Here is a 10318-nt window from a genome sequence, read left to right as displayed (position 1 = left end):
ACGGGTCTGAAAATAGTGTTTTGGGTTGACTTTGCCCCGAACGGTTGTTGCCAATCGCTCTCCCTCAGTGTGAGACAAGAATAGGCTGTCTTTTCCTGTCACACACTCGGCGTGCGGATGTTCTTAAGACCTGACACCTGCACTGGCCCGGGTGCGGGTGCATCGAAGACGTTTCAAGGTTCAAGGATCAAGGAGGGACTTTCAAGTACAGTATGAGCCTCTCGCGGTTACTTAGCGAGGTTGATGAGCACAGTGACGTCATAGATAGAATCTTGCTGGGCTTGTGTGACTGTCGGGATCTATGACGTCACTCTAGCCCGGTCGGCCGCTGACAGTGTGACTGCGTCACGGTGTGGGGCGGCCAGCTTATCGCGTAGAGAGTGGAGCGAATGTGGACTCGCAGTATCGGCCGATAACCACCTTGACAGTCTTCGTCGAACCGCCGTGAAGTGCGCATTGCCGCGTCTCTCTGCTCAATCTCCGCGTGTCCGCTCGACCGTCAGGGTGCACTGTGATTCAGCTCGGCTCTTCACTCGCTCGACGACGAGGTTTTGGTCTTCACCAGCGCACGAAGAACCCGATAATCAAGTAAGAACGCAGAGCAACTTTACCACAGGTCATGACGGACAGGAGGTGACATTTGAGTTACATGGCTCTCTCGCTCTTCTGCAGCGACGCAGTGACATGGACGGCCGTCCGGTGGAAGGCATGGGCAAGCTGGCCGCCCTGGCCATGAGGCTCTGCAGGCGAGGCGCCAAGGCGAACCAGGGCGCCTCCGCGCTGCGCTTCGCCGCCCGGGCCGGCAAGTGGGACTTGGTGCGCCGGCTCCTGGAGAGGAAGTGCGGGAGGAACGCGCTGCTCGTGGCCGCGCAGGCGGGGTGGTGGCCGGCGGTGTACCAGCTGCTGGACGGCGGCGACTGCGACGTGAACGCCAACACGGCCGACGGCAAGAGCACGCTGCACTTCGCCGCCGCGGCCGGGTCGTGGCTCGTGGTGCACTTGCTGCTGGAGAAGGGTTGCGACGACTCTGCCAGGACAGGCGACGGCATGAACGCTCTGCTCTACGCCGCCGAGGCCAACGAGTGGGAGGTGGTTCGCCTGCTGCTGCAAAGGAGCTGCGATGTGGACGCCAAGACGACCGACGGCAAGAACGCGCTGCTTTTCGCTGCGGAGGCCGGGCAGTGGGGCGTGCTTCGCCTGCTGCTGGACAAGGGCTGCGACGCGGACGCCAAGACGACCGACGGCAAGAACGCACTTCTCCTCGCTGCCGAGGCGGAGGAGTGGCGCGCGGTCCGGCTGCTGCTGGACAAGGGCTGCGACGCGGACGCCAAGACCGACGAGGGCGGGAACGCTCTCCTCTTCGCAGCCCAGGCCGGGCAGTGGGACCTGGGCCTGCGGCTGCTGGGCACAGACTGCGACGTGGACGCCAAGACCAGCGAAGGCAAGAACGCTCTCATCTTCGCCGCCGAGGCGGGCGAGTGGGATTTCGCCCGCTGCCTCCTGCAAAAGGGTTGCGAAGTGCAACGACACGAACGCACCGCGCTTTGCTGCTGAGGCGTAGGTGCGAGGAAAAGACAGATTTTCAGTATTTTCGTATAGGGTAACGAATCCCTGGACCGGAAGTCAAAGAACAAAAGTAAGAACCAAAACGGCTCCTGCGCATGCGCAGACGTCCCCTCTCCACTCTGAGGCAGCGTCTGCGCATGCGCAGAGGCCGTTTTGGTTCTTACTTATGTTCTTTGACTTCTGGGCCAGGGATTCGTTAAAATACCCTATTTGTTATTGGTTTAGAGAAATAACCCTTCTGCGTGAAAAAAGATATAAAAATAAAAAAAAACATCAAAATTTTCGAAAATCTTTTTGCTCTATTTTTGCATTTTGTGCAGCAGGATTTTTTCCAATAATGTGTTGCACCTTCTGAATGGTTAGGTGCTCGACCTTTCACCAATATTGGCCTTTCTTTTGAGTGGGAGAGAGAAACACTGCACGGAATCACCCTTCAGCCGGACGGCCTGACACTGTAAGTGACCGCGGGCCGATTACTCGTGTCACTGGGGCGTGCCCTTGGCCGAGGCGTGGCGAGGCGTGGCGTGCTGGAGTCTGAGGCCTGCACACGTCCTTAATCACGCTATTGTGCGAGGCGAGGCCGGCAGGCCAAACCAACCCCCCGCCCCTCTCATCCCCCAAACCACCACCGCGCCACTTGTAACACCTCCAGGCGGACGGCCGCTGTGGGCGACGAAAGTGACAGCATTTCATTTCTCACGGGAAATATCCAGGGCCGGACTTAAAACTGGAAGATAGCGCACGAGCAGCGTTCAAATTCTCACTAAATCGTGTAAAATAACCAGCGTTTTAAAGTTTTAATTCGGGTGGCAATGATTAAGGCTATGGCTCTGTTTCCCTAAACTATTTACAACTTCATTAAAAGTTGGTGGTAAAATGGGGCGACATGAAAAGAAGCGCCGACCAATGGAGAGCAAGCAGCAAGAGGTTCAATTGTCTTCAGCAATATCCCGCGCGTTGCGCATATCCCTTCGTCGAGGCGCGGGGTATCGCAGTGCGAGCCCTGGTCCGCGTCGCTACTCCCCTCGTCCCGCCCCGTCTCTACTCCCCGCCTGAAGAGACTCCCGGCAGCGCGCCGACCCCTGGCGGCATCTGTCGCCCAGCGCCGGAACCAGGCCAACAGTGAGGGGTGGGCTGAAACGACGGCAAGGGTAGCGACGAGTGAGTGGCGGGTGTCACTTTCGTATACTTCATTTTTCAAATCGGAAGTCCACCGGAATCTCAAAAGCAGTCGGACGTAGCTTATGTTGGAAGCCGTTGAAAACTTCGACAATTTTGTGATGATGTAACTTGGACGTTAGTGCAGTGAGAGTGCGGTTCAACTTAGAGTTGCAATCTCTCCAACGGCGCATCGGACGACTTTTTGGCCCGTCCCGTGTATTTTTTTGTAAAACAAGTTAGAGAAGCAATTTATCAATTTTGTTAAGTGGCACTCGTTCTTTGCCTTCAGGTGACACAAATGTAATCTAAGTATTTCAGTCAATATAAGGCGTAAACCATTTAACTGATGTCTTATGAATAGTTCAAGGTTTTGGTAACAACATTACTTCAGAGAAAAATAATGCTTGTATAGTACAATCTATGGGCATTGAACTTGGGTTTAGAGATCGGGGGAGCAGGGCTGTATCCATTGGTCTACATCACGTTACATGGCTGGGGTGTGCTAACAATGCCCAACATCTATTGTGACCCCAGACTCAGGTTCAAATCCCGTCAGAGACGAATATAGGCGAAATTCTCACATTTCTTAAAGTACGGGACGGGCCAAAGTTGCCGATGTAGTATATATCGCTACTTTTCCTGTTATTTAAACTTCGATTACTCCTTTCATGAGGCGAGGAAGTTGGCGTTGTGTGGCGCGGCTGGTGTCGCAACGGCGTGCGCGTGAGCCGCTCTCAGAGCCGTTCGGCCGTGCCATGGGCCGTGCCGCCGTGCCATTGGGGAGCCAGGCGGCGAGCGAGACAGCGAGACACGTGTAAATCTGTGCACTGCTAATTGACGAGGGACCGCGGCCAGAGTCGCGACTTGTTAGACGGAGAGGGGCCGAGGGGCCGCGGCAGGACGGACGCCGCCGCCAGCCGGTCGCTCTGTCTCTCTCGCACCGCACTCGAGGCGCGGGCCGCCCCGTGAGTGCGAGAGAGACAGCAGGCAGCAGGCGGCGCGGCGTGGCGCGGGAACACCTTCCACTTTGTCGACTTTGTCGCCGGCCGCGCGGCTGCTGCGGTGCGAGAGAGACGAAAATACACGCGCGCCGTGATTTACCGAGCAGGGCTGATGGCCTGAAAGCTCAAGTCATTCGTGGCGACACGGCGACCGCGCGGCGGAGCGCGGAGCGGGGCCGCAATCGCAGCGTATTTATATCGTTAGTTTGAAAATGTGACTAATTTCGCTGCGATTCGCGGAGCGAGGCCCGCCTTCTGGTGCCCGCGCTCACAAGGCCCCACTTGCGCAGGGCGGCCAGCGCTTGCTGCGGCCACTTCGGCGCGAATCACCACCGCTTATAGTCGAGCCAGCCAAAGGTGGCCCTTTTGGCGACCGTTGGAAATGCGGCGGCTGGCCGAAGCATTGGCGCTGCCGTCGCTCGGGCTACCCCCTCCACCTCCCGAACCGCTTCCTATTGGCGGTTCGGGGCTTCGGGAGGAGGAGGGGGTAGCCCGGGCGACGGCAGCGCCAATGCTTCGGCCAGCCGCCGCATTTCCAACGGTCGCCAAAAGGGCCACCTTTGGCTGGCTCGACTATAGTTGGCGTGCGTGCCACGCTCTCGTCTCACGCTGTCGTCACGCTCCTCGGTGACACGCTGCTCGCTGACCGTCCACTGAGCCAGAACGGGCGAATCGCACGGCAAAGTGAATCAAGTTTTGAGTAACTCCATGCGACTTGATCGAATCTTTACAACCCCGCGACCGACTAACGTCCAACGTCACCTTTCGGTCTCACGCTCACCGCCTCCCGCGATTAAAGCGACGCACATGTTGCGTGTGTGTGTGTGTGTGTGTGTGTGTGTGTATATGTGTGTATGTGTGTATGTGTGTGTGTGTGTGTGTGTGTGTGTGTGTGTGTGCGTGCGTGTGTGTGTGCGTGTACGTGTGTGTGCTCGTCGCCCGCGGCGGCACCAAGCGGTGGCCCCAAATAGAGTGGTTAGCTCGGCGGAGATGAGCCGAAGCAAACGGCACCAGTACACGACATGCTCGCCATGCTCGCTCTGTGTGCAGCATGGCGGCTAAGTGCGAGGGAGAGCCGGGGCCGCCGGGGGTCGCGCCGCCGTCGGCCGCCGTGCGCCGCCGTGGTCGTGACGGCCAGCCAGCCGAACGACGGCGACGGCCGCCCCTGCCCGTCGTCGTCAGCCTGATGGACGCAACGACGCGATGGGCGGGCTGCCGCTGCCGGCCATTGTCTTCAAATTTTGTGCAGGCCAAGCAGGCCGTGCCCACGGGGTCCTCGGGGTCCACGGAGTGCCGCCGGTGGCGGGGCTTGGCGTGGCGGGGCGAGGCGGGGCGTGGCGGGCCGTCGAATTATTATTCGGCATTGTGTGATGTGATCACGTGGGCGGGGCGGCGCGCCTCCATGGCACACAGAACACTATCGCTGCCGTCATCACCGAACATGGAACGGAACGCGATGTCGCCGGCTCGGCTCTCTCTGCGTTCAACGCGCTCGCCGGGCCCGGCTGCGCTCGGTCGCGCTGCCGCTCGGCTCGGCCCGCGGGGGAAGGAACGTGGATCGAGGATCGCGATGACCCCGGGGACGTGCACGGCGTTGGCACGCCGCGTGCACGCGTGGTGACGCAGGTAATGAGGGGTACGCGTTTCGCGGGGCGCACTGGCCACGGCACTGCCTCGGCACTGGCGGTGCGTGGGCCGTGGGCACGTCCATCTGGGCGAGCATGGGGTCGTCCGTCGTCCGGGCCGCGGCGCCGCGGCCGGGCCCGCCCCCCGTCACGCCCCGCGGCGGCCGGCCGGCCAGCGCGGCCTCGGCGCCATGGTGGTCGCCTCGCTCTGCCCCGCTCTGCCCCCACCCACGCGCATCCTTTGGTGTGATTACTGCCATTGGCCATTGGCGACCAGTGCGTCCAGCACGTCGCACCCCTCACGCGCTTTCTCGCGGCCAAATCTCTATTTAATAACAAGTCTGGCGGCCTGGCCTGCACCCTGCCCCCACCCCCGCCGTAGCTGCCAGCGCCGCGAGTGAGTGAAAAATAAATACATAAATACTGTCGGGCGAGTTGATGACCGCGAAGCGCGAAGCAGGCGAAGCAGCACAGCGAGGTGCCGCGAAGCCGCGAAGCCGGGCCGGCTAACAGGGCGGCCTGGGCGGCCTGGGCGGGCGCCATGTTCATGTTGGAGACGGTGAGCGGAGGGGGTGATTAGGCGTCCAGCGCGTCGTGCGCGTTAGGAGCAAACTCGTAAGACGGCCCCCGCGAGCCTTAACACACACACACACACACACACACACACACAGGCCGGTCCTCTCATAATTTGATATGCTGAAGTAGGTGCGGCCGGACGTGACAGACGGCTGGTCCCGCTCCGCCCCCCGCGCCGCCCCCCGCGCCGCCCCCCGCGCCGCCCCGCGCTCGGACTCGGACCACCAAGACGGTCTCATTAGAACGGCCGCGGTGAGGCGGTCGGCCGCGCGGCGCTACGCGGCGGGGCCCGGCACCAGCCCGCGGGTGCGACAGAGACAGACAGCGCGGCCCGGCACCAGCCCGCGGGTGCGACAGAGACAGACAGCGCGGCCCGGCACCAGCCCGCGTAGGGATGCAAAAATACCGGTAAGATTCAAAGTTACGTAAATTACGGTAAAATACGGTATTTTACCGTATTATACTGTAAAATTGGGTAAAATTGATTTTTCTTCACTTAAAGGGGTAACTGTGGTTCTTCTTGTGAAATAGGGGGAAAAGTGGTTCATTTGGGCAAGGGCGTATCTATCGGCCGCATCGTTCCAAACATGGTTGCAAACCATCATGACTCAAGGACAGTGTCGCATAGACAAGGACGAAAGACCCTGTGCGTCAAAAATATGAACTATTCTCCCACTAGAACCTCCGAATCAATGTTGAATCTGACTGCTTTTCACTTATTCCTACTGGGCTGGATTAAGAAATGCGTTGAGCAGCAAAGTCCACAGCCCAAGTATACTTAAGTATTAACAAACGGGCGCCGTTTTTCTCGCTATCCAAGTAAGTTGTCTCAATTCCATGAAAAAACTTTTTTCCTTGAAGGCTGCAAGGTGTCCAACAACCATACTAATGTTCATTACACTTTTCAGCTCAAATGTCTAACAAATATCTACCCCTAGATTTACCTCTTTTCAATTTTAAGTTAGTTAAAATTATATGAACCTTGGCAACAAAGAAAGGTTTTTGATTTGCCTTTCGGAGATTTGGGTCGCGTAAATGGATTTTGATTTCCACAAGTTTTGCAAAAGAAGAGAACATTAACTTCACGTCAATTTTAAGTGGCTAGACATCTGCCCCTCGTACACGGGGTGGCACGAGGGGCAGATACAAACCAAGAGTTCAAAAGAAGCGCTATTTTCAGTCCGTACGTCCTGTCTAATCGTATGGAAGCTAAAGAAGTTCAAATAAGTCAATATTTCAAAATTACCGAAAAATACCAATTTTACCGGGGTCTCCGTAAAATACGGTATTTTACCGTATTATACCGTTCTTTACCGGTAATATTACCGGCCTTTACATCCCTAAGCCCGCGGGTGCGACAGAGACAGACAGCGCGGCCCGGCACCAGCCCGCGGGTGCGACAGAGACAGACAGCGCGGCCCGGCACCAGCCCGCGGGTGCGACAGAGACAGACAGCGCGGCCCGGCACCAGCCCGCGGGTGCGACAGAGACAGACAGCGCGGCCCGGCACCAGCCCGCGGGTGCGACAGAGACAGACAGCGCGGCCCGGCACCAGCCCGCGGGTGCGACAGAGACAGACAGCGCGGCCCGGCACCAGCCCGCGGGTGCGACAGAGACAGACAGCGCGGCCCGGCACCAGCCCGCGGGTGCGACAGAGACAGACAGCGCGGCCCGGCACCAGCCCGCGGGTGCGACAGAGACAGACAGCGCGGCCCGGCACCAGCAGACTGATTCCGCACAGTGCGGAGCGGCCCACCCGCATCACTCTGTCTCTCTCGCACTCATGGGTACTGTCGGTCGGCGGGGCCCCTCCGCACTGTGCGGAATCAGTCTGCAGCCCGCGGGTGCGACAGAGACAGACAGCGCGGCCCGGCACCAGCCCGCGGGTGCGACAGAGACAGACAGCGCGGCCCGGCACCAGCCCGCGGGTGCGACAGAGACAGACAGCGCGGCCCGGCACCAGCCCGCGGGTGCGACAGAGACAGACAGCGCGGCGCGAACGCCCCGATGAGCTCATCAGGCTGACGCCTCGCTGGCCCTGCCCGTCCCGCTGCACGCCGCCACGTTTGACCGGGGGGCGCGCACCACGCAGGACGCGCTTTTGGCCCTTCCGTGGAAAAGCAGGAGCAAAAGGTGTTCGAACCGCGGACTTTCACCTCAGCTTTGTCATTGTTTGTTCGGATATTCCAAGAACGTTTTTTCGGCGTCGGCAGCCCTTGGCGGTGTGTTGTTCAGTCGGCGACTCCGTGCCACTCCGTGCCACTCCGTGCCACTCCGTGCCACTCCGTGCCACTCCGTGACGGACGGACAGTGCGTGGCCGCGGCGCCCGACGCCCTCGGCCACAGACCCAACGGACAGCGGACTGACTGGCTGAATGAGTTAACCACCTGAAAAAATAAATCCCGCTCGGACAAAATGAAAGAGAAACTGTACACTGGAATTAAATTGAAACCCGGGGGAAACATCCCCGTGCGGCGCTGCGCCATGGCCGCGCTGCTGGTGGCGCCACCTCTCGCGGGGACGCGGAGAATCAGCGCGCGGGTGATGGACGACGCCGCATACCGGCAGGCTAATGTGTTTAGTAAACACACGTCGGGGACGCCATACTTCACGGCCGTGTCGCCTCGCCTGCCCTAGCCTGCCCTCCATGTGTCCCCATATGTGTGTGTGTGTGAGTGTGTGAGTGTGCTTCTGTGTGTGTGTGCGCGCTCGCGCGTTCGTCGCTTTGCACGCTCCGCTGGCGGCCACGTCAGCGCCCCTCTCTGTGTGACGCCGCCACGATTTATGGACGACGGAAGGGTTGAAAGGGAAGGGGGGATGAGAGAAGAAAAAGAAAGGACAAAAAATAAACAGGAAAATAAGCGAAAACGGAAATGATATGAAACGGGCCCTTGCCTGCTTGGGGCGCAGGTGAACGGGGGCTGGGCAGGCATGGGGGTCAGGGGTGGCCCGCGCGAGGGCTCGCGGGCCCGGCCGATGTAGCACTAGGCGACTGGCGACAGGGGGTCGCCAAACGTCTACGGGGTTGGGATGCCACGTCCTCGGCGTCCACGTCCTCGACGTCCACGTCCTCGACGTCCACGTCCTCGACGTCCACGTCCTCGACGTCCACGTCCTCGACGTCCACGTCCTCGACGTCCACGTCCTCGACGTCCACGTCCTCGACGTCCACGTCCTCGACGTCCACGCCCTCGACGTCCACGTCATCGACTACCGCGAAGACCAGCATCTGGCTGCTCCTCCGAGTCCCTCTTGCCGCCGCACCCTCCCCCTTTCGTCGGCCGCGGTGTCGCCGTGTCGCTTCACACCGGCCGCTGCCGCTGCGGTCGCCCCGGGGCCACCTTCCACCATTAGCCAAAGAATAAGCGGGCCAATTAATCCGCCGGCTCCACCCTCATTACCTCGCCTGCGAGCGGAACGTCCCCTGTGCCCGGACACCCCTCCCCTCCCCGGCCAGGCCTCGGCCGGGCTGGTCAGCGTGTTCCACCTGGCGGTCGCGGCTACTCGCAGCAAATCTGATCCTTGTTTGCAGTCCTCGTCCGTGGGGCCGCTCGGCCGGCTTGTCGGCGTGACGGGCTGCTGCTGCACACGCCTGCCGCCATCATCAAGCAGTCCGCGGCCAGGACGGGCGGCGCGGTGGCGGCGGTGGTGGTGGTGCGCCCCGTGGCCAAGCAGGGCCCGCGGCGGCGATTGTCCTGCCGTCCGACGCGGTGCTGGCGGTGCTGGCGCCCCGTAAGCCCGCACTGCCTCACCTAATGATGATGTACTTAGGGGCAATTCATCTTGATTTTTAGTTCCGCCGAGCCGGTGGCGGGGCGCGGCGGGGCGGGGCGGGCGGCATTGTGGCCACCCAGAGGGGCGTTGAGGAGAGCGCCGTGTCACGACCGCTCGGCAGGATGTGGCCCCCGGCCGCCCCGCGCCGCCCCGCGCCGCCCCGCGCCGCCCCGCGCCGCCCCGCCCGTTCCAATAGACACTGCGAAAACGGCGGGCGTTTTGTCGCTGTCCCCGGCGAGGCGGCGAGGCGCCAAAGTGAACTCGTCAACAGCGCCGCCGAGTCGCAGATTAAATCTGCCGCCCCGCTCCGGCACCTTCGGGCCGAAGGCTTCGGCAGTCGATGCACGCGCCTCGGCAAACTTGGCGCCTCGGTGACTTGTTGCCGGTCGTCCCCGCCCGCGCCCCGCGCGTCGCCAAAGTAGTATTTATGTCCTGGGACGAATCAAGAATGGAGACGCCCGGTCCGGCTGCTGTGGGGTGTGCACCCCGGGGGTTAGGCAACCCGCGTCACGCGGCACCGCAGTGGCGCTGCAGGCGGCTGGACCAGCCTGACTCCATCGCTCGCCCGTATTTTTTCTGTCGGCGGCCACGTCTCGCGAACACGATCTGAGCTG

At 60.8% G+C, this 10318-nt stretch overlaps 1 protein-coding gene across 2 annotated transcripts; it reads left to right on the top strand.

Moving 5' to 3' along the window:
• The first annotated feature begins 434 nt into the window (after window positions 1–434).
• LOC117653762 (putative ankyrin repeat protein RF_0381) lies at window positions 435–1818 on the top strand. Of its 2 annotated transcripts, XM_034399646.1 has the most exons (3): window positions 435–588; window positions 673–1595; window positions 1764–1818. In XM_034399646.1, exon 2 carries the CDS (start codon window positions 685–687, stop codon window positions 1552–1554), a length of 870 nt encoding a protein of 289 aa, XP_034255537.1. In that variant the 5' UTR covers window positions 435–588; window positions 673–684; the 3' UTR covers window positions 1555–1595; window positions 1764–1818. The 2 variants fall into 2 exon arrangements, with proteins under 2 accessions (XP_034255537.1, XP_034255536.1); XM_034399645.1 differs by having other exon boundaries at window positions 673–1805.
• Window positions 1819–10318: the final 8500 nt, after the last annotated feature.

The sequence above is a fragment of the Thrips palmi genome, unplaced genomic scaffold (genome assembly GCF_012932325.1).
Source record: "Thrips palmi isolate BJ-2018 unplaced genomic scaffold, TpBJ-2018v1 HiC_scaffold_8, whole genome shotgun sequence".
Lineage (NCBI taxonomy): Eukaryota > Metazoa > Arthropoda > Insecta > Thysanoptera > Thripidae > Thrips > Thrips palmi.
Note: the sequence above shows the minus strand (reverse complement) of the source record. Positions and strands in the feature narration are given on the sequence as shown.

Coding starts and splice junctions, on each gene's coding strand:
- LOC117653762 (XM_034399646.1), top strand. CDS start 685: ATGGACGGCCGTCCGGTGGAAGGCATGGGCAAGCTGGCCGCCCTGGCC.